The following is a 25,104-nucleotide window of genomic DNA, read 5'->3' on the forward strand; positions in this document are numbered from 1 at the left end:
GCTATGGTTAAAAAAAAGTAGGGACATCACGAAGAAAAACGAGACACAGCGTATTGCAAAGTACTGCAACGCACGTACCGGTAACAGTCTGTGAAGTTGGAGTGATGGGAATTGAAACAGTCTTGACAGAGGCCAGCAGCTGCTCTTGGACATTTGGAAGCTCACTGAAGTCAGACACGGACAGAGCATAATTGGGGTCGTATGAAATTCTCTGCAATTCTCTGCTATCAGAGCCCCTCGATCCTATTCCAAAAGTCAAGATGCCAAGCTCTTTCAGAGAGGAAGCTGCTGCCTCAACACTGTCAAATGATCTTCCCCCGCTAAGCAAAACCAGTATCTGCGGCACACCCTCCAACCGTCTGCTGCCGGAGGAGGCAGTAAAGACATTGTCTATGACGTACTGGAGCGCTGCCCCCGTGTGGAGGGGTCTGCCTCCTTTGTGCCGCAGACCTCTGACACTGTCAAGAATTTCTTCCTTTGTCTCGTACGTGTTTAGATAGAAATGGGCCTCTGGGTCTCTGCTGTACTGGACCACAGAAATGTGATCTCTGTTCTCAGCTACTTCCAATTTCTCCACCATTCTTTGCACAAATTCTTTCATTGCTGGAAACCCATTCCTAGTGGCATCCGATCCATCCAGCAGGAAGACAACATCTCTCCTCTGTCTACGCCCCTCAGCTAAAAACAGACATATTCGTGGGTCAGGTGGGGGACATTGTAAGAAGAGAAAAAAACAAAAACAAAAACAGAATGCATTACACACTTGGCGCTCGATTATGCTTTTTGTGTTTTCGATATTGCGTCACCTTCCGTAAAGTTTTACTCTTCAGGAGGAAATACATTTCCTTCTGCAACTCATTAGAACTAGAGCAACAATATGGCACATTTCTCTACGACAATAATAAAAGGAGAGGAATTACAGGAAGCCGGTTTGGCTTTTTTCTTACCTATCGTGGTGGTGGTGATAGACGTTCCCTCTACAAAGGCTGTGTTAATGTTGGTGAAAATCTGCTGTTGAACACTGGGAAGGTCAAAAAAGTCACTCACTGAGAGTGCATAACTAGGCTCATTGGAGATCTTCTGGAGTTCCCTGCTGTCTGAGCTCCTCGACCCTATCGCAAAGATAAGCACTCCCAGCTCTTTCAGGGATGAGGCTGGTGTGTCAACATTATCAAATGACTTTCCACCACTCAGCAGGATCAGTAACTGAGGCACACCTTCTACAAGTCTGCTTCCAGAGGAGGCAGTGAAGACATTGTCCCTCACGTACTGCAGAGCTGCCCCTGTGTTGAGGGGTCTTCCTCCTTTGTGCCTCAGACCCCTGAGCGTGTCAAGCACATCCTCCTTTCTTGAGTATGTGTTAAGATAGAAATGGGCCTCTGGATCTCTGCTGTACTGGACCACAGACACATGGTCTCTTTTCTCAGACACATTCAGTCTCTCTACCATCCTCCCAACAAAGTCACGCATTGCAGGGAAAGAGCTCCTTGTGCCATCTGAACCATCCAGCAGAAACACAACATCCTTCCTAGCCATCCTTCGCTCAGCTATGGGTAATGGAATGGAACACAAAGTCACGTGAGCCCTGGGTATCTGACATTGTCTGTGGACGTGTGTGTACTCTAGCCGGTAACTACAAAAGGCAAAAAAACGCTCCTATCCTTTCATCTATTTTACAGCCAATCTAACAGTCAAATGTTATTACTGTCTGCTAAAATAGCATATCATTTGGGCCAGAGTAAAACTGCTTAAGCTTACTGAGTACGGCAAAATGAGGTCTACAATTTAAATGATATTTTCATCAAAAGACAAAAACTGTGCCTAAAACTGATGAACGAGCGAATACACAAACACTTTAAAACTCAACAATGCTGAACCCCCCAGAGAGTTCAATCCCATTGCTTGTTAGGCTAATTTCCCCCGCCTCTGCTAACATGCATCGCTGACATAAACCATTTAGTGTCTACGGCACTCTTTGCAAGGAGGGCTCAGTGTGCTGTTTTCTAGAGACGTGTGATAATCTTTCTTACCCCCCGCAGTAGGTGTCATCGGCTTGACTCGTACAAGCACGTTGTTGAGGGAGCTGATAAACTGCTGCTGGACACTGGGAAGGTCAGAGAATTCATTGATGGGCTGTGCATAGGTAGGGTCGTTGGCAATTCTCTGCACCTCTCTGCTCGAATTTCTGGTGCCGATGCCAAAAATCAAGATTCCGCTCTCTTTTAGGGCGGAGGCAGGTGTATCTATGTTATCGCTTGACCGTCCTCCACTGAGGAGGATAAGAATCTGAGGGACACCCTCTTGCTTTCTACTCCCCGCAGAGGTGGTGAAGACACTGTCCCTCACGTACTGGAGAGCTGCCCCTGTGTTGAGGGGTCTCCCTCCTCTATGCCTCAGACCTCTGACAGTGTTCAGGATCTCCACTTTTGTTCCGTAGGTATTCAGATAAAAATTGACCTCAGCGTCTCTACTGTACTGCACCACAGAAACACGGTCTCTGTTTGCCTCTATGTCGAATTGCTCCACTACTCTTTGCACAAAATCACGCATTTCTGTGAATGTATTTCTAGTGCCATCTGAACCGTCCAGCATAAACACTATGTCCTTTCTGGGTATGGCGTCATCAGCTAGGAAAAGAAATCAGCATCATTAACACCAAGTAATTTCAAAACATCTTAAAAATGTCACATGAATTCAACAACCACATCGACTACCTAAGCTTTGGGTAAGGGTCCCGCTGCTCATTACTACTTAGGGAGATCAACAAAGCAAAGCCTGTGAGCTGGCTGTCATAAAGTTATGCCATGCACATACCAGTGAGAGTTGGTGAAGTTGGAGTGATTTGCATTGCAACAGCCTGTACAGAGGCCAGCAGCTGCTCTTGGACATTTGGAAGCTCACTGAAGTCGGACACGGAAAGAGCATAATTGGGGTCGTATGAGATTCTCTGCAGTTCTCTGCTATCAGAGCCCCTCGATCCAATTCCAAAGGTCAAGATGCCAAGCTCTTTCAGAGAGGAGGCTGCTGCATCAACACTGTCGAATGACCTTCCCCCGCTAAGCAAGATCAGTATCTGCGGCACACCCTCCAACCGTCTGCTGCCGGAGGAGGCAGTAAATACATTGTCTCTGGCGTACTGCAGAGCTGCCCCCGTGTTGAGGGGTCTACCACCTTTATGTCTCAGACCTCTGACACGGTCAAGAACCTCTTCCTTTATCGTGTAGCTATTTAGATAGAAATGGACCTCGGCTTCTCTACTGTACTGCACCACAGAAACACGGTCTCTGTTTGCCTCTATGGTGTTCTGCTCCACTACTCTCTGCAAAAAATCACGCATGGCTGGGAAAGAATTCCTAGTGCCATCTGAACCGTCCAGCAGAAACACTATGTCCTTTCTGGGAGTGACGTAATCAGCTAGGAGGGGGAAAACAGCATCATTAACACCAAGTAATGTGCATAACGTTCATAAACCTTCAGAATGACACATCAGTTCATCACCTCATTAACTCTCTAAGCCAGGGATGGGCAACTCCGGTCCTCAAGGGCCACTTTCCTGCAGAGTTTAGAGTTTAGCTCCAACCCTAATTAAACACACCTGAACAAGCTAATCAATGTTTTCAGGATTACTAAAAAATCATTTTTGTGAGGGTTGGAGCTAAACTCTGCAGGCCCTCGAGGACCGGAGTTGCCTATCCCTGCTCTAAGCTATGGTTAAAAAAAGTAGGGACATCACGAAGAAAAACGAGACACAGCGTATTGCAAAGTACTGCAACGCACGTACCGGTAACAGTCTGTGAAGTTGGAGTGATGGGAATTGAAACAGTCTTGACAGAGGCCAGCAGCTGCTCTTGGACATTTGGAAGCTCACTGAAGTCGGACACGGACAGAGCATAATTGGGGTCGTATGAAATTCTCTGCAATTCTCTGCTATCAGAGCCCCTCGATCCTATTCCAAAAGTCAAGATGCCAAGCTCTTTCAGAGAGGAAGCTGCTGCCTCAACACTGTCAAATGACCTTCCCCCGCTAAGCAAGATCAGTATCTGCGGCACACCCTCCAACCGTCTGCTGCCGGAGGAGGCAGTAAAGACATTGTCTATGATGTACTGGAGCGCTGCCCCCGTGTGGAGGGGTCTGCCTCCTTTGTGCCGCAGACCTCTGACACTGTCAAGAATTTCTTCCTTTGTCTCGTACGTGTTTAGATAGAAATGGGCGTCTGGGTCTCTGCTGTACTGGACCACAGAAACGTGATCTCTGTTCTCAGCTACTTCCAATTTCTCCACCATTCTTTGCACAAATTCTTTCATTGCTGGAAACCCATTCCTAGTGTCATCCGATCCATCCAGCAGGAAGACAACATCTCTCCTCTGTCTACGCCCCTCAGCTAAAAACAGACATATTCGTGGGTCAGGTGGGGGACATTGTAAGGAGAGAAAAAGACAAAAACAAAAACAGAATGCATTACACACTTGGCGCTCGATTATGCTTTTTGTGTTTTCGTTATTGCGTCACCTTCCGTAAAGTTTTACTCTTCAGGGGGAAATACATTTCCTTCTGCAACTCATTAGAACTAGAGCAACAATATGGCACATTTCTCTACGACCATAATAAAAGGAGAGGAATTACAGGAAGCCGGTTTGGCTTTTTTCTTACCTATCGTGGTGGTGGTGATAGACGTTCCCTCTACAAAGGCTGTGTTAATGTAGGTGAAAATCTGCTGTTGAACACTGGGAAGGTCAGCAAAGTCACTCACTGAGAGTGCATAACTAGGCTCATTGGAGATCTTCTGGAGTTCCCTGCTGTCTGAGCTCCTCGACCCTATCGCAAAGATAAGCACTCCCAGCTCTTTCAGGGATGAGGCTGGTGTGTCAACATTATCAAATGACTTTCCACCACTCAGCAGGATCAGTAACTGAGGCACACCTTCTACAAGTCTGCTTCCAGAGGAGGCAGTGAAGACATTGTCCCTCACGTACTGCAGAGCTGCCCCTGTGTTGAGGGGTCTTCCTCCTTTGTGCCTCAGACCCCTGAGCGTGTCAAGCACATCCTCCTTTCTTGAGTATGTGTTAAGATAGAAATGGGCCTCTGGATCTCTGCTGTACTGGACCACAGACACATGGTCTCTTTTCTCAGACAGATTCAGTCTCTCTACCATCCTCTCAACAAAGTCACGAATGGCAGGGAAAGAGCTCCTTGTGCCATCTGAACCATCCAGCAGAAACACAACATCCTTCCTAGCCATCCTTCGCTCAGCTATGGGTAATGGAATGGAACACAAAGTCACGTGAGCCCTGGGTATCTGATATTGTCTGTGGACGTGTGTGTACTCTAGCCGGTAACTACAAAAGGCAAAAAACGCTCCTATCCTTTCATCTATTTTACAGCCAATCTAACAGTCAAATGTTATTACTGTCTGCTAAAATAGCATATCATTTGGGCCAGAGTAAAACTGCTTAAGCTTACTGAATACGGCAAAATGAGGTCTACAATTTAAATGATATTTTCATCAAAAGACAAAAACTGTGCCTAAAACTGATGAACGAGCGAATACACAAACACTTTAAAACTCAACAATGTTGAACCCCCCAGAGAGTTCAAACCCATTGCTTGTTAGGCTAATTTCCCCCGCCTCTGCTAACATGCATCGCTGACATAAACCATTTAGTGTCTACGGCACTCTTTGCAAGGAGGGCTCAGTGTGCTGTTTTCTAGAGACATGTGATAATCTTTCTTACCCCCCGCAGTAGGTGTCATCGGCTTGACTCGTACAAGCACGTTGTTGAGGGAGCTGATAAACTGCTGCTGGACACTGGGAAGGTCAGAGAATTCATTGATGGGCTGTGCATAGGTAGGGTCGTTGGCAATTCTCTGCACCTCTCTGCTCGAATTTCTGGTGCCGATGCCAAAAATCAAGATTCCGCTCTCTTTTAGGGCGGAGGCAGGTGTATCTATGTTATCGCTTGACCGTCCTCCACTGAGGAGGATAAGAATCTGAGGGACACCCTCTTGCTTTCTACTCCCCGCAGAGGTGGTGAAGACACTGTCCCTCACGTACTGGAGAGCTGCCCCTGTGTTGAGGGGTCTCCCTCCTCTATGCCTCAGACCTCTGACAGTGTTCAGGATCTCCACTTTTGTTGCGTAGGTATTCAGATAAAAATTGACCTCAGCGTCTCTACTGTACTGCACCACAGAAACACGGTCTCTGTTTGCCTCTATGTCGAATTGCTCCACTACTCTTTGCACAAAATCACGCATTGCTGGGAATGTATTTCTAGTGCCATCTGAACCGTCCAGCATAAACACTACGTCCTTTCTGGGTATGGCGTCATCAGCTAGGAAAAGAAATCAGCATCATTAACACCAAGTAATTTCAAAACATCTTAAAAATGTCACATGAATTCAACAACCACATCGACTACCTAAGCTTTGGGTAAGGGTCCCGCTTCTCATTACTACTTAGGGAGATCAACAAAGCAAAGCCTGTGAGCTGGCTGTCATAAAGTTATGCCATGCACATACCAGTGAGAGTTGGTGAAGTTGGAGTGATTGGCATTGCAACAGCCTGGACAGAGGCCAGCAGCTGCTCTTGGACATTTGGAAGCTCACTGAAGTCGGACACGGAAAGAGCATAATTGGGGTCGTATGAGATTCTCTGCAGTTCTCTGCTATCAGAGCCCCTCGATCCAATTCCAAAGGTCAAGATGCCAAGCTCTTTCAGAGAGGAGGCTGCTGCATCAACACTGTCGAATGACCTTCCCCCGCTAAGCAAGATCAGTATCTGCGGCACACCCTCCAACCGTCTGCTGCCGGAGGAGGCAGTAAATACATTGTCTCTGGCGTACTGCAGAGCTGCCCCCGTGTTGAGGGGTCTACCACCTTTGTGTCTCAGACCTCTGACACGGTCAAGAACCTCTTCCTTTGTCGTGTAGCTATTTAGATAGAAATGGACCTCGGCTTCTCTACTGTACTGCACCACAGAAACACGGTCTCTGTTTGCCTCTATGGTGTTCTGCTCCACTACTCTCTGCAAAAAATCACGCATGGCTGGGAAAGAATTCCTAGTGCCATCTGAACCGTCCAGCAGAAACACTATGTCCTTTCTGGGAGTGACGTAATCAGCTAGGAGGGGGAAAACAGCATCATTAACACCAAGTAATGTGCATAACATTCATAAACCTTCAGAATGACACATCAGTTCATCACCTCATTAACTCTCTAAGCCAGGGATGGGCAACTCCGGTCCTCAAGGGCCACTTTCCTGCAGAGTTTAGAGTTTAGCTCCAACCCTAATTAAACACACCTGAACAAGCTAATCAATGTTTTCAGGATTACTAAAAAATAATTTTTGTGAGGGTTGGAGCTAAACTCTGCAGGCCCTCGAGGACCGGAGTTGCCTATCCCTGCTCTAAGCTATGGTTAAAAAAAAAGTAGGGACATCACGAAGAAAAACGAGACACAGCGTATTGCAAAGTAATGCAACGCACGTACCGGTAACAGTCTGTGAAGTTGGAGTGATGGGAATTGAAACAGCCTTGACAGAGGCCAGCAGCTGCTCTTGGACATTTGGAAGCTCACTGAAGTCGGACACGGATAGAGCATAATTGGGTTCGTATGAGATTCTCTGCAGTTCTCTGCTATCAGAGCCCCTTGTTCCAATTCCAAAGGTCAAGACGCCAAGCTCTTTCAGAGAGGAGGCTGCTGCATCAACACTGTCAAATGACCTTCCCTCACTAAGCAAGATCAGTATCTGCGGCACACCCTCCAACCGTCTGCTGCCGGAGGAGGCTGCAAATATATTGTCTATGACGTACTGGAGAGCTGCCCCCGTGTTGAGGGGTCTACCTCCTTTGTGTCTCAGACCTCTGACACGGTCAAGAACCTCTACCTTTGTCGTGTAGCTATTTAGATAGAAATGGGCCTCTGGGTCTCTGCTGTACTGAACCACAGAAATGTGATCTCTGTTCTCAGCTACTTCTAATTTCTCCACCATTCTTTGCACAAATTCTTTCATTGCAGGGAACCCATTCCTAGTGCCATCTGATCCATCCAGCAGGAAGACAACATCTCTCCTCTTTCTATCAACCTCAGCTATGAAACAAACAGTGAAATAAGGTAGCACAATACATTACCTTTGATTTCATTCTAATTGCATGTTACAATACACATTATTAATAAGAATGTTATAGTTGAAAATTATTATTTTATTAAATTATTTTTCCGGAGAAGAAATACAAATGTTTAATTTCAATTATTGAAATATATCATATCATAATAGCCAGATTTTTAACCTAATAATAATAATAATAATAATAATAATAATAATGCATTTCTGTTTATTAAAGAAACATTGGTAACATTACAGGTACACTAATATGCATTTAATTTATTATTAACTTATTCACAGATAATCTTGAGTTAATGTATGACTCATGACAAACAAGGCTATTTACTAATGATTGCTGGATCAGCAACTAATAAAAAATGTTATTAATATATTAGTCATATATTAACTGCTATTAATCAAACGTGTTATCATGGATTAATGCCTCATCATCATCTAGTAATAAAGGTACCTGTTATGCAAAATTCACTTTTACCTGTAGTTGAATATGAATGTGTTTATATATAAACCATATATCAGAAGTTTAGACTGATATGGCTTTAAAACACTTGCAGAAAACTTTCATGATGAAGAACAGAATCATACATTTACTCAGGATTATCTGTGCATTCGTTAAGCATGTTAGTGCACCCGTATTGTAAAGTGTTAGCTAATAATTTCACTTATTATTTTAAGGAAGCAGTATTACACTTACCTATCAATTCCTTTTTGTTGTAACTTGGGTTGGATTTCATTGCTTCCAGTAGCTGTACTTGGATTTTTGATAATTCACTGAAGTCAGCCAATGAGAGCACATTATTTTCAGAAGAAATTGTCTGTAATTCATCAGAGTCTGAGTACTTTCCTCCTATTCCATATATTATTACCCCATTTTTTTTAAGAGCAAATGCTGCTTCAGAAATGCTGTCCCTGGACTTTCCACTAGTCAAAAGAATTAATATTTGAGGGGTACCTTCTTTGTGCCTGCTCCCTGAGGCGCTTATAAAGATATTTTCCTTTACGTATCGAAGGGCAAATCCTGTGTTTAAGGGCCTTCCACCTTTATGGCTAAGCACTTTTACCGCATTCAATACATCTTCCTTTCTTAAGAATGAATTTAAATAAAAATTTGCCACAGCCACATTGCTGTATTGAATTATTGAGATTCTATCGTTATCAATTCCCACATTAACATTTGTGATAATGTTGTACAGAAAATCACGTATTTCTGGAAATCCTCTTCTTGTACTGTCCGAACCATCCACAAGAAAAGCAATATCCCTTTTAAATCCTGTGCCTAGAATTGCAATAATAGGATCAGAAAGATTTAAATGATTCAGCTTCCTTGTTTAGTTAAATTACTAATCATATACAATTGCACGAGACGCATACATAAAATGTAAATAAATTTCAATAAAATTCTGTAGCTTTCTATCTAATTCAGATTTCAAACAACCAAAAAAAATAAAAAAAAATAAAAAAAGCATAAACTTGAAATGATCAGCCTATAACAGTGGTTTTCAATCCTGGTCCTGGGAACCCATCGCTCTGCACTTTTTGTATGTCTCTCTAAGTAAGGAAGATGTGCAGAGCAGTGGGTCCCCAGGACAAGGATTGAAAACCACAGGCCTATAACCCTCAACATGTATTCTTAGAACTTCAATAAACTTATTCAAATCTTTCAAGTTTTAACATGTATTATTTTTAATTCTTACCATCAACTTCAGTGTCTCCTTTTTGTCTTTCACCCATAAGTTTTGTCAGGAGGTTTTGACGGACATTTTTTAATTCATGAAAATCATAAACAGCCATGGCATAATCTGTCCGAGAAGAAATTGCTTCCATTTCAATGGGATCTGTCAGCCTTGACCCAATGGCAAACATGGCTACTCCCATACTCTTTAGTGCATTAGCAGGTCCACGAGGAGAATCTCTTGATCTGCCACCAGCCACAAGCACAAGATTTTGGCTAACACTGTCTATTTGCTGACTTCCAACTCTTGGGGTAAAAATATTGTCTCTAACAAATTGTAGAGCCTGGCCAATATATTGTGGCCTTCCCCCTATTGGTTTGAGGTTGCGTACAGCATCTGTCACCTCAGAAGAGGATGAGTATTTACTGAGATTAAAGCTTGTTGCTGCAGTATTGCTGAACTGCACAACAGCAATTCGATCTTTTTCTTGACCAACATCAAATGTTTCTGCCAAATTGGCCACAAATTCACGTATAGATGTGAATCTATCACTAGCATTATCAGATCCGTCAATAAGAAACACAATATTTCTTCCTGCACCCAAAGCCTTGCCTAAAATAAATAAAGGGAATAATATTTCCATGAAGGAAAGACAACAGTATTTTAACAACAATTATATAGAAGCCAGAATTACAGTTCATACAGTACATCTGTCTGCATCTGTAAGTGTCTTCTTCGTTTAACATAACAGCATGTTCAAGAAAAGATATCAGTTATTAGAATTCTTACCCTCAGGAGTTGGAAGTTGCTCAGGAATTTCATCACCACTTGTCAAAACAGAGGCAACTCTTTGGACAATGCTGTTGATGGAGGTGAAGTCAGGAACAGAGAAAGCATAGGCTGGAGTTGAAGACATTGTCTGTAACTCAAGTGTGTCAGCATTTCTTGTGCCAATTGTAAATACTTTTATGCTGTTTTCTCTTAAATTCTGTGAAATGATTCTGACATCATCACCAGATCTACCACCACTAAATAAGTACAGAATCTGAGGTACATCCTCATGACGTCTGCTTCCAGAGGATTGTGTAAATATATTTTCTTTAATAAACAGTAGAGCAGCTCCAGTGTTCTGTGGCCTTCCACTTTTGTGCCTCATAGACCGTATGGAATTTAGTACCTCTTTTTTGGTTGAGTATGAGCTGAGATAAAAATTAGCTGTGGGATCCCGACTGTACTGAACAACCGCCACCCTATCGAGATCTTCCTCCACATTTAGACTCTCAACTACCCTCTGGATAAAATTGCGAATTGCCTCAAAACCAATTTTAGAATCATCAGACCCATCAATAAGAAATGCAACATCCCTTTTAGCAGATTCTGTAATAAAGAAATGAGACAAAAAGATTTACTATAAGAGGACTTTAATAACACATTCTACAACACTAGATCATGTGTCTACATTGATCTAAAGATTATGTAAGAATGTGTGATGGAATTGTTTATTCTATCATGTGCTATAATACATAAAATACTGATGTCAGTGGCTGGTGTACATACACACATACATTAAGAAATCAAATAAATCTCTTACCAGAGACCTGAGAAGTCATTGTCGGTAGCCGTTGGTAAGATACCCCTTTTATTAATGCGAAGATATTATCTTGAACATCGAGAATGTTCTCAAATTCAGAAATGAAAAAGTAGTTTGGTTGATGGGATATTGTTTGTAACTCAAGTGTATCAGCATTTGTGGTGCCAATACTTAATGAAATGACACCGATATCTTTCAAAGCTTTGACTGGACCACGTATGTCATCATTAGACCTTCCAGAACTCAGCAGAATTAGAAACTGTGTCACACCCTCCAAATATCTACTTCCTGCAGCAGCAGTAAAGATGTTGTCCTTTACATACTGTAAGGCTGCCCCAGTGAGACGCAGCCTTCCTCCTTTATGAATTAGACGTTTCACATGATTTATAACATCGTCTGATGACGAATGTGTATTCAAAAGAAAATCAAAAGCTGCATCATCACTGTACTGGGCCACTGAAACACGATCATTATTTGGTGCCACATTCAGTTTCTGAACCAGGGTCTGAACAAAGTTTTGCATTCCTAAGAAACTTTCCTTTGTGCCATCAGAGGCATCGATTAAAAAAACAACATCTGCTTTTCCAGCATCTGTTGCAATGGAGCATAAATATACATATAGTTATGTCACTAGTCCATAACACCTTTAAATCAAACACATAAAAAACAGACATTTTATCCGTACCTGTTGCAGTTGGTGGAATCCTCCTAGGCTGACGAGGAACTATTTTTACATATGATAAAAGTTTCTGCTCTATGGTTTGAAGGTCATCAAACTGAGGAACAGTAAGGGTATGACCAGGGGTATACGAGATTGCCTGGAGTTGAATAACATCTGCATTTTGATTGCCAACACTAAATGGTACAATTTGGTCCTGTTTCAGAGCAGCAGCTGGAGCTCTAACATCATCATGGGACCTTCCTCCAGTCACAAGCACAAGAATCTGAGGAACCCCATCCAGGAGTCTGCTCCCAGAAGAGGCAATGAACATGTTCTTTTTTGCATAATCAAGGGCTCTTCCTGTGTTGAGGGGATTTCCTCCCTGGTGTTGCAGAGTCTCAATTGAATTGAGAACTTCTTGCTTTGTGGCATGTGTGTTCAGGTAAAAATGGACACTTGGCTCTCTGCTGTATTGGACTAAAGACACTCTGTCTCCACTAAGCCCGATATTGAGTTTGTCCACGACTCTTTGAACAAAATGACACATCTGTTTAAACGCATCCCTGGTGTCATCAGACCCATCCAGAATAAAGACAATGTCTCTTTGAGCTGCATCCAATTCAACTGGGATGAAAATTAAATGGCTTTAGTAAAATGGCCTTAACTCTTATAAAAAGTGTAAGACAAAACTTCATCACACAGTAATATTTCCTATGTTATTAACAATAAAATTCAAATGTGAACAATGATTTTAATCAAATTTACATTCAAATACACTTTGCTATATTTCTTTTCTGTCTTTAAGAATATGCTGACAATATCTGAAACAAAAAAATCCATTATGAGAGAATATTACTAGTGTATTTTCACACTCACATGAATAAGATCAATCAAGCAACTATAACAGAAAAAGGGAAGAACAAGGAGTTGCTATTGATCAAACCCCAACAATGATTAAGAAATCATTGGCTCAAACAAGAGCTTAAACTGAAGAGGAATCTCCGCAAGAAGTAAGACTCTTTCATGGTTGAGAGAACCAGTGGAAAATCATGAAAGTTCTCTGATGGACAAAGCAAAAGATGAACAGAACAGGAAAATAGTAAATATTTAGTGGCAAAGGCCATTAATTGCCAGGCTTTAACATATGTTTAGCTGAATCAATCAATAAATGGCCTCATGGTTGAAGCGAGTAGTTTAGTGAAGAAAGTAGATTTTCATGTCCAAACTATCAAATGTCTAAAGTCATAAGAAAAAGCTTGAATTTTAAGAAAATTACGAGTGTAGTTTTTCTTACCAATGATAGTAGGGGGTTCTATTTCCATTTTGGATTTGATAAAGGAGAGGATATCAGGCTGTATATGTAAAAGTTCACCAAAAACTGGAATATTAAAAAGAAATCTAGGTGAAAATGCTATGCTTTGGAGCTCTGCCTCTACAACATTCTTTATTCCAATGGCAATGGACAGAACTCCAAAATTTTTTAGATCTTCAGCAGGACCTGCCACATCATCACTGGACCCTCCACCAGTCATTAAAATCAACAGCTGAGGGACTCCTAGCTGATGTCTACTTCCAGAAGCAGTAATGAAAACATGGTCCCTGACATACTGTAACGCTGCCCCAGTATTTGGGTTTCTTCCACCTTTTGCTGTGAGGCCATTAATAGCATAAATTACAGCTTTCTTACTATTGTAAGTATTAAGTAGAAAATGAGTCGAAGTATCTTCACTGTACTGTATTACAGCAACTCGAACAATGTCCTGGTCAATGGCAAGATCCTCTGCCATTCTCCTAATAAACTCACGGATGACAAGAAATCCATTTCTGGAGTCATCTGAGCCATCAAGGAGAAAAACTATATCCCGTTTGTTAATTCCTGTATCAGGCAAGTTACCAAGAAAAGAAAAAGAAAAGGATATTGGAATACATCTGAATCATTCAATGTTTAAATTGAATAGCAAAAGCTATAAAAGTGTACAAGTGTACAAAATATGCAAGTAAATCAAAGAATATCAGTGACATCGACCCCTCAAAACTTATTGTATGGGTCAGGATGTGAACAGCGTTGAAAAAGAAAAAGTTTTTGCAAGGACAGTTCAAAAATACATCCATGGAATGAACATCTTTATGTGCAAAAGATGTCAACTAAAGACATGGAAGACATGAGAATATACTTAAGAAGAAAGATTTAAGTAAGAAAGAATTGTCAGTTCCACGCATCCTAAAACATAATATATATATAGCAATTTATATGACATTTATATTTAAGGTGTGTAGCAGATTCAATGCCTAAACTTAAACACAAATAATTGTTTATTTATTGCTTATAGTGAAAGCTCTTACCAGCTGTGTCTAGAACTTCTGTTTTAGGAATTTCTCAATATTCTTTCGGGATATTCTTAAGAGTTGAAACAATGTGTGGCTCTACTAAAGGAAGATCATCAAACCAATCAATATAATGTGTGCATTTAGACTGGATTTATACAGTTTTCAGCTCATTTGGATCTGCATTTTTCACACCAATGCTTACTATCCCTATTTCAAGATTTTTCATAGCATGGCCATGGCAGGTGCTATTATTTCATCACTAGATGATCTGCTACTCAGCAGAGTAGTCGTCTACTCCCTGATGAAGAAGTGAAAACCTGTTGCCTCACAAATTGGAGGGCTGCACCAGTGTTAGCTATTTGTCCACCTTTGTGGTTCAGGACCTTAATAGCATTTAGAACCTCCATCTTTGTTGAGTAGGTTTTGAGATAGAAGTCAACCACTTGATTGTCACTGTTACTGAACCACAGATACTCTGTATTTTCTCTCCTCCACATAAAGTTTCTCAACAACTCTTTGAAAAAATCACACACTGCACCAAATCCACTTTTAGTACCATCAGAACCATCCAAAAGGAACACAACATTTTTTTGCGATATGTTTGGCATAAAACATACCAGTAAACCAATGAGAAACCCCCCCCCCCCCCCCCCCCCAAAAAAAAACCTATAGAAGGCCACAGCAAAATAAAAAGCTAAAATGTTCTTACCTTTCTCTAAAAAGACCTTCAGTCCTTGATCTGGAAGGTTCACATAGTTCCTGAGCTTTTCCTGAACTGTATTGAGCTGGCTGAATTCCTTCACATTGAAAGCAAATGATGGATTGTGAGAGATGGCCTCAATCTGTTTAGGATCTGCATTTTTCACTCCAACACCAAAAGGTACAACTCCATCAGTCTTTAGGGCTACCGCAGGTTCTTTGACACTATCTCTTGATCTTCCCCCCGTCAAAACGATCAAAAACTGGGGAACATTTTCGCCAGATCGACTACCATATGATGGTGACAAGATGGTGTTTTTCATGAAAGTCAAGGCAGCACCAGTATTCAAGCTTCTGCCACCTGTCAGAGTGAGTCCATTTACAGCTCTCAGCACCTCATCTTTGGTTTGGTAAGTGTTCAGGTAGAAGCTAGGACTTGGTCTCTCGCTATGCTGGACCACAGAAACTCGCACTTTATTAAAGCCTATATCCAAAGGCTCAATTACTTTGGAAATGAAGTCACGGATATAGGGAAAGTCACCTCGGACATCATCAGAGCCATCGATCAAGAATGCAACATCCCGTTCTCCACCTGAGGGACCAGGTGTTGCAATCTCTGTGGAAGATTTAAAAAAATAAATATTAATGAAATACAATAAAATGCTTAAATGTCTACAAGAAGTTACATTGTACATTTCTGAATACAAAAGTGAAACAATGTAAGTGTTAAAAAAGAGAGGAGCAAAAAGTATTTTTTATATGTTGACCAATGTGACAGTGTTTTTTATATTATATTATAATAAAATAATTGTTTTATATTATTCATTATATAAGTATTAATTTATTAACTAAAACATTATTTTAACTAAACTGAAAGATTTTTTTATGAAGTCATATCAGCATGATTCAGCTTACCTGTTATTGCTGTATCAGTCTCCCCAACAACAGTGATCAGTGGTGTCATAATCTCGTCAACAACACTTGACAAATCAGCATAATTTTCTCTGTAGTATGCCAAATTTTCAACAAAAGCAACAGTTTTAAGGAAACTCTCTTCCACTTGGCCAACTCCAACAGCAAAAGTCAAAACACCCTCTATAGCTACACGGTCAGCAATCGTCTTGACTTCATCTTGAGATGGTCCTCCTGTTATTAGCACCAGTACCTGCTGGATCCCCTGTCTCCTACGAGACCCAACTGAGGGCTGGAAGTGGTTGGTTAGGGCATACTCTAGGGCTGCGCCAGTTTTCAATGCACGTCCTCCCATCAAACTCAGCTGAGCAATGGCAGAGAGAACATCCTGTTTGGTGTTGTGAGTGTTCAGATGAAATTCAGTTTTCTGCTCCTCAGCAAACTGCATTAGTCCAATGCGCACTCGCTCAGGTCGAACGTCTAGTCTGTTTACCACGCCAGTGATGAAGTCCAGCACAGGTTGCAAGTAATATCCACTGTAGGTAGATCCATCCACCAAGAAGACAATGTCTCGGACAACTTTTTGGGTGTGGACTGTAGTAACATCCACAACTGGGCCTAGAAGATTTTATATAACCACAATTTTAGATGTCTAAGTACCTTTAAAATGAAGTTCAAGAATCTCAATAGCCTATAAGACAGTCTCAATGGGCAAAAGTGCATTAAAATATATATATAGTTTTGTACAGTATTTTGTTTACCTATATTTAACCTAATAACACAATCTGCATTTTTTATATAAACAAAATGAGTATTTTTGTAGAATATTACCCGTTTCAGTTGGACCATCTGTCACAACAACACCAGTCAATGTAGAGAGAGGGGATATGATTTCTCTGGGGTTGCGCAGCAACATCCTGAAGTCCTTCATGATGAAAACCACAGTTTCATCAAAAGCTATTTGTCTGAGCTCAGCCTGATCAGCAGCTTTGGAGCCTGCAGCCAAAGTCAGAACACCCATTTGGCGAAGAGCTTCAGCTGGCTGTTGGACACTGTCTTTAGATTTTTTGCTGGTCAGGAGCAACACAAGCTGTGTCACTTGATCTTCAATGCGGCTCCCACTCTCAGGTCTGAGCATGCTGGTTCTCACAAAATCCAGGGCAGCCCCGATGTTGACTTCAACCGAAGGTTTGGGTTTTATTCTTGCGAGAGCAGAGCTTAGGGATTCTTTTGAACTATATGAGTTGAGGTTGATCTCCGACCTTGGGGTGGTGGAGAACATGGCCACTCCGACCTGCACCTGATCCGGTCCAATTGGCATGGTGTCAATAAACCTTTTGATGAATTCTCGAACTGCATTGATAAAGGTGGCACCCATGCTACTGTCAATGAGGAAAATGATATCTCTTTTCCCAACAGCCAAAGCTAAAAAAAAAAAAAAAAATCTACTTAGTCCTTCTGCAAATTCGAACCAAAATCAGGTAACCTATGAAGAAGTTAGCTATCATCATTTATTTAAAATGTATGATGTTTTACAGATACATGTATTAACTATCACCATTTTTTTACTTGCCATAAAACTAGCATATATAAATCATACAAGTAGTAAAAATAATGGAAATCAATTAGCATAAAGTGATAATTTATTTCGAAGTGTAGAAATAGATCCGAATGCTATGACCTAAATTTAATAATATCCTGAATATAAATATGCAAGGAGGGTTAATGGGTTGCATGATGTGCTACTCTTGGTTTAGTCTAAATATTGTATCTTATAGAAAACACAAACTCTGAAAATTTGAAATAAAATTAAAAAAATGTTTGTATGGCTCATTTGTAAACACAGCATGCGTATGTTGTTTAAAAATAAATATATACATTTTGGGCCACTAAAACCTTTACACTTTCACCTAAAAAAAAAAATATATATATATATATATATTTTATTTGTTTAGATGTCCACGCCCGTGATAATGTACTGTTATTATTTCCTTTTTCTTCAGTTTCTCTATGGAATCCCTCTCATATGGTAAATACATACCTTCTGTGAAATCTGTTTGAATCACAATGGAGCGCTCGGCGACCCCATTAATGTATGGCAGTATCTGGTCACCCATGCTTGCCACTGTTCTGACATCAGGAGCGGACAGAACAAAGCTTTTGTCTGTAGCAATAGCTTCCAGTTGGGCAATAGCAGAATCACCCGCAGCAATACCAAAGGTGTACACACTGGCCTGCTTTAGGGCCCTCTCGCCCTGACTGACATCATCAGTGGACTCCCCAGCACTGATTACCACCAGTGCCTGGGGCACCCCTTCCGCTGACCTGCCTCCTGCATCTTGGCCCAACAGACTGTCTACCACCTCCTCCAAGGCGGCCCCCAGATTTGATTCAATCCCGCCAGGGTACTTAAGTCCCCGGATAGCACTGAGGATACTCTCTTTGTTGTCATAGCTATTGAGATAGAATTGAATCTCGGGATCGGCACCATAAAGCACGAGGGCTACACGGATTGCGTCCCTGCCCACGGCAAGCCCCTCAATCACTTGGACAGCCAATTCACTGACGAGGAGGAAGTTGGCAGCTCCAACGCTCTCTGATCCGTCAATTAAGAGTATAAGGTCGGCTGACCCAGAGGCTTTGAAGGAGAAGTGGAGAGAGGGCAGAGAAACCAACAAAATATAATGCAAAATGTGTGGGTTAAGAAAAAAAAAACGAAAAGAGGGAGACAGGGGAAGGGTGCAAGCATAAAACATAATCATGGATAATTACAATCCATCATAAAAAAACAACACAAACATATCATACTGCATGTCTGCTGAAACAAGGAAGATGCTCTGCAACTTTCTAATTTTCATAATCTGAAATTGTGGTTAGAATTGTTGTGGGGTTTTAATTTACAGTTATGATGTGGGGATTTGATTTACAGTGTATTTAGAATAATTGTGTGTACATTACAAAGTTTCTGTATATGTATTTGGCCACCTCTAAAGGCTGCCTGAGCAATGGAATCTTTCCATCTTCTTGTGTTCAGTCAGACCATGCAGACTCATGTTACAGTATTCAGTGATAACAGCACCAGTCATGACCCTTCTGTCTCATCTTTGGACTTCTTTAAAATCACTTTTACTGTTACTTATTTCAACTGCACTTGCATTTTTCACATATTTGATTATTTGAAGACTCAATGAAATCACTCAATGAGCACAGTTTTATTTCTTGTTATAACATAATTCCTGTTGAAACAAAACGTTTTTCCAGGATATACTGGATATACTGTATTGAAGCTCTTATGTCATTTTTAAATAGCCAATAATCTTTAGTTATGTCACAGACATGAGCCATAATTTAGGCTACTGCTAGATAATCGGTTGCAGCAGATATTAGGGTGAGGGACATCAGTAAAACAAGTCATCAATACATTAGGCCTGATTTTCAAAAAAAAAAATATTGATGGCTAAAAGGAAATCGCATATTGAGTAAAAGGGACAAAACTTCTATTACTATTTTAACTACTTCTAAAACTAAATTTTGATTCATGGGGTATTTAATGTTTGAATTAAGTGAAAAATGCATGGTAAACATTTCAAAGATGAAAACATGGGTTCATCACTGTATCAATTGTGGAAGAAACTTTTTTTTATATACATATGGTTACACAGTGAAGACAGTCAGCACACACATAAGTATCAGACATTAAGCTCTCAAGACATAAGCTGTGCTGGGTGGTTAGCCATCATCAGCTGCTGATGATCTCTAAAGTCTCAAAGACAAAAATCAGTGACACCTTGCCATATTTAAAAGAATTTAGGAATCAGATTTGAAGTGAATCTATTTCTTTATTTTTTCATGGAAAAATTATGGATAAATTAGTGAACGGATGATGAGAGACAGAAAGACAGTTGGATGGATGTTGGTGGTGTTGAAAATCTGTTCAAATCCATTATCTCACGCCCCTTTGTGCAAAGGCACTAAAAACTCAGAAAATGTGTCAGAGTCACAGCATGCAGAAAATGTGACTGTGACAAAACTAGTCATGTTATCAGTGTGGGGGAATGGTTAATTGGGTTATTTCTGGGAACATTTTGCATGAATTACCCGTTGTCAATATTAACTGTCTGTGGCCATTCCTGATGCTGACAGTATACAGCTCTTGAGACCCTTCAGGATAAACTTAAAATTCAGTGTTCTGTTGAATTCTTCTTGATCATTGAGAGCTCTAAACAAACTACAACACACCACTCTGAATAGCTTTACAGTATTTAAATCAGTTATTTAAATACGTGCTCAACCCCCTTTACTGAAACTGTAGATGTTTCTCTTCACTGTCTTTAGACTTCAAAAACACTTAATTTTAAGCTCTCTTTCCAATCAAAGGAAACATTTATGATGTGTACTTGTGTATTGTCCGCAGCACAGTAAATTAACATGTCTTCACCAATAACTGAAAGTTTACATCTCAAAGAAAAATAAAAGAAAAAAAAAGAAAAGGAAAAAAAATGCTGGACTAAACTTACCATCCTGAGCTTCAAGTTTTGGGAATAGACCAAAAGCCATTATACCCAAAAGGGCATACAGTAACAACCGGTTCTTCCCCATTGTCCACAAAAGCATCGGAATAGACAGCTGAAAAAAAAACAAAAAAACAAAAACTGCTTTTAAGTTTTTGGGAAGAATTTACACCATACTATACAGTATATATACACCATACACCTTTGAAGCTTTGTTGCTCTCACACATCATCACTTTATGCCAGAACTTGTACTCACTTGCAATGTCACAAACACATATGACTGTTGTTCATCCACAGCTCTGTAATGTTTTGCTATCAAATTATAGGTATCAAAAGATGAATATTCTATTGGGTTGTTTTTGTTCTCATATTTTCTCATAAAATATGACATAAACATTCTCTGAAATACCTCAGGACTGTTTACGCTTATTTTTAGGAGGAGAGGAAAAGTTTTGGTAGCACAGTGAGATTTATGTGACCTGTTTCCACCCCATGACCCAAATCCAAATAGCTGTCAGATTTCAGGAGGAAAAGGATGTATTCCCACATCAACTGCCCTCACTTGCCAGTAAAAACCGAAAAGCACTAAGAGGTCCACACATTAAGAGAAAAAAAAAGCATCAGAGTACTGGACACAAACAAAAATGCAATAACATGTGGACAGACGCCAGGACACAGACTGTCCCCTCCTTGTTGAGCTCAGAATCACACTGAAAAGTACTGTTGTAAAAACTTTTAGACTGGAGTATAGGAAAATGACATGATTCCATCACATCAGTCTCAGAGTTGCTGAACTTGGAATCCTTGAGTCACAGTACAAAATAATTTGATTTGGTGGTTGGCTGCCATGTTACCATGCACGCACATATGATAAAATAAAAAACCTGAGGAATATATATTAATTTATATATAACTGATTCTTGAGAGTCGGGACAAAACACGTTTTAAAAAACTTTAAAAAAATACACACTATATCAATTAGAGTTAGCCTATATATATATATATATATATATATATATATATATATATATATATATATATATATATATATATATATATATATATATATCTGTTAACGAAGTAAAGTTACCAAAGCCATTTGGGACAGTTTCATTTGTTCTGAAAAATGATTTCTTGGCCCAAGTCAAACATTCCAGTTTTATTTAGTTCAATATCGAATGAAATATGCCTTTAAATCATGGTTTTAATTAATTTATTTGAAATTCACCTGCAATTTTACAACACAAAGAATTAACTGCAATTATGTTGTAGGCTACTCTTTAAAAAATATTTGTTTAAAAACATCATTGTTAACAAAACAAGCGTTGTTAACAACATTTTTACTTCCATAAGTAAACTTCTATCTATCTATCTATCTATCTATCTATCTATCTATCTATCTATCTATCTATCTATCTATCTATCTATCTATCTATCTATCTATATATATATGAATAATTGAATGAATGAAGCATTTATAGCATATTTTATTATTGTACACACAAAGCGCTTTACAATCAGGGTCTCTCCTTACCCATATATATATATATATATATATATATATATATATATATATATATATATATATATATATATATATATATATATATATATTATAAATGAATTACGTGCATTGTATACAAAAGACCAGGAACACAAATAAATAGCATGAACTGCAACATAAATTTCTACCAAATCAATGCTAACAGAACAACAGAACAAAACTTATTGATCACATCTATCACAGCTAAAATCGAAAATAAGAGGTCCATAAACAAGATTACTTTGTGAGTTCTTTCGGTTGGCATTTAGTTTATTTGGATGCAGAATAATTACAAATATTTTCAGACTTCAGCACACAATGGTGTTACATGGAAACGTACACTATATAACATAATGAGAACTGCATGTGCTAAACAGCAGTGTGTCTGAGAAGCAATAACTACAAGTACAGCCATATGAAAAACTTGGCATTTCCATGTGAATTGTTGTCACTGTACAAAGAAAGAACTAACAAATAAATTGAAATCATTACAAACTCTATGAATCAGAGGCAAAAACAACAATAAAATCAACTGCACATTGCAAAAATATTAAACTTTCAAATCATGGAAATCTCTCACAGGATTTTCCAGCATGATTTTGCTGCCTCATTCATTAAAGGTTATTAAAGGTTTCAGCCCAAGGAACAGTAATGAGATGAAAAACATAGTTTGAACCAAATTCAATCCCTGCCCACTTAAGCTCAGTCTGAAAGCCAAAGCACCAAATGAGTATTACAAGGTGTCTCAACATTGGCCTCTAGTGGTTTAAGGGGGGATAACAACCTCTCCATGTCAGTCTTTCTTAAAGCTGGCCCAACATTGGAAAGGCCACACTTGGGGGAAAATCTTTTTACCTTTAGCTTGTCACTGGGACAATACTATAAGAGGTAAACCTTTACACCTTATAACACCTCTAAACCTTATATACCCCTAAACTGTGATTATTAGTACCCTACGGTGTTGCATGTGTGACAATTATGTCTGTATTCCTGTATGTATGTCAATGGAAAATAATCTAATTTTTCTGGTGTTTTCAAGGGTCCACATCTGGTTCTGCTTCACTTAAGTTTAATGTCTGAGCTCTAACTCTCCCAGCATTCTTTTTCCATCTGGCAGGGACAGTGGAAAAAGTGTTTCACATCATGTCTTTACAGTGCTGGGCAGAGGGTTCTACAAAACATCTAGTAAAATGTGGATTTTACACACCAGAATCAATTAGGTTATGTGCAACCATATCACAAACACTTGATTACATGTAACAGTTGTCTCAAAAAATATCCTGCTGAAGTTCTTACTCTGAACACACCCTTAGCACAGAACCCTTCCTCGTGTATTCTATTATCTGAGCACTTTGCTCTGCCTCTTCTGCAATGCCTCTTCCTGTGGTGCAAGAAAAATTCCCTGTTTCTCCCAAAGCTTTGGAATTTACTGTACCCAGTAAATTATTAACATTGAAACTATAATTAAGAAGTAAAACTGTCTACACATTCTGTGCATTGGAATAGCCATACAAACAAACCAAGCTTTATAGGGTAAAAAAGGCGTATGCAACAGCAGATTTTAGTCAAATGGATTTTAGCAAATTTTTTAGAATGCATGCCTCAAAACACACTAAAGACCACACCATCTTGCACAGTCTCACTCATGCACTTAAACGCTCCTTTTACAAAGATGTATTTGCACAATTAAGCCACTTACCCCTGGAATAGAGAATTCAGATTTTCAATTTCAAATTTCAAATATCTGCAAAACGACAACTCTTAGGTCATTATCTTCTATCTGATATCTTCCTTCTGTGAACTGTTCTGGATGGGTCGGACAGAGATGATGCTGATCAGTTGTGTGCTTGAGCTTTGCTGTGAGACTCTCGTCAGTTGAGCTGACTGTGTGCTCTCCAGAGGAGCAGTGCCACTCACTCCAGCCTGGGACAGAACACACAACTCAGAGAATCCTGGAGAAAAGCCACACAATGTTTCCACGCCTCCTACTTTTTCCTCCTCAGAGAGAAGGAAAAAGCACAAAGAGGAGAAAAAAGAGAGTGAGAGAGTCATAAATGAGAAACAGACCCAAGGCCGTATTTGGTATGGCTGTTCCTTATTGAGAAGGTGATGTAACAAACCAAAGCCAGTTTTTCTTTCTCCTTACATCGCTCCATCTCGACTTGAATCCTTGGCTAATCACAAACACAATATATGAAGTTTCTAGCAAGTCTCTAAATAAAAAAGGTGTGGAGCAGAAACGTAGAAGAAGAAGAAAAAAACACTTTCTGTATTGGACTTGTTTGGCTGTGACAAACAGAGCTATGGGTGGGAGCATTTGTTTCTGATTGTGAAGAAATTAACCCAGCATAAAAAGTATAAATATTATTTTTGCAAAAAATAATATTTTTGCACTTATTATATGGCCAAAATAACACACAAAGACATGTAAATCAGTTACAATCACATCAGATTCAATAGTAACATGACCAGAAAACACATCCAGATAATGAATAACATGTTTAAATGTTATGTGATATATGAGATGTGTCAAAATGATGTAACAAAAGTTCAATAACAATAGCGTATCCCACACAATGAAGTTATTTTCTAGTTGATGTCAGTATGAGCTGACCTAAGATGGGTGGATCAAAGTGAGGGGTAAGTCCTGAGAGATAAAGACACTTACTGCTGTGTTTAATCTAAAAAGTAATATTAGAAAACACATCTAATTGAGCCCAGATAACACCTGTTTCTGTTGCTGGTAATCCAACTATATCTCAGTGTTGTAACTAGCCTGAGAGATGTGTTGACAAATTCAGCACTGTGTGCAATTATAACAGATCAATGTCAAAATCAAGAAATTAAAAGGCAAGTTTTGGAGAAATGAGACCTAACAATTTTGTGTTCCCATTTGTATCAACATGTTACAGATAAAAGCACTTCACAGGAACTTTACACTGAAAAAATGATGCTTGAAGAAACAGTGGAAAAACAAACAAAAATCCACACTCACACACACACACACACACACACACACACACAAACACACACACACACACACACACACACACACACACACACAC

General features: G+C 39.8%; 1 protein-coding gene across 1 annotated transcript; it reads right to left on the minus strand.

The window, feature by feature from the left end:
• On the minus strand, nt 1-23,969 carry LOC143723131 (collagen alpha-3(VI) chain-like). Its single transcript, XM_077215121.1, has 20 exons — nt 23,739-23,969; nt 20,501-20,609; nt 18,025-18,621; nt 16,815-17,408; nt 15,987-16,601; nt 15,082-15,687; nt 12,069-12,668; nt 11,384-11,974; nt 10,582-11,169; nt 9,814-10,404; nt 8,814-9,395; nt 7,486-8,085; nt 6,517-7,116; nt 5,733-6,329; nt 4,651-5,250; nt 3,782-4,381; nt 2,815-3,414; nt 2,031-2,627; nt 948-1,547; nt 1-678 (listed from the first exon to the last, which is right to left on the minus strand). Exons 2-20 carry the CDS (start codon nt 20,595-20,597, stop codon nt 8-10), a joined length of 10,926 nt encoding a protein of 3,641 aa, XP_077071236.1. The 5' UTR covers nt 20,598-20,609; nt 23,739-23,969; the 3' UTR covers nt 1-7.
• Between the last annotated feature and the right edge of the window lie 1,135 nt (nt 23,970-25,104).

Source organism: Siphateles boraxobius, unplaced genomic scaffold (genome assembly GCF_051911475.1).
Source record: "Siphateles boraxobius isolate OS27281-9 unplaced genomic scaffold, OSU_SipBor_1 7, whole genome shotgun sequence".
Taxonomy (NCBI): Eukaryota; Metazoa; Chordata; class Actinopteri; order Cypriniformes; family Leuciscidae; genus Siphateles; species Siphateles boraxobius.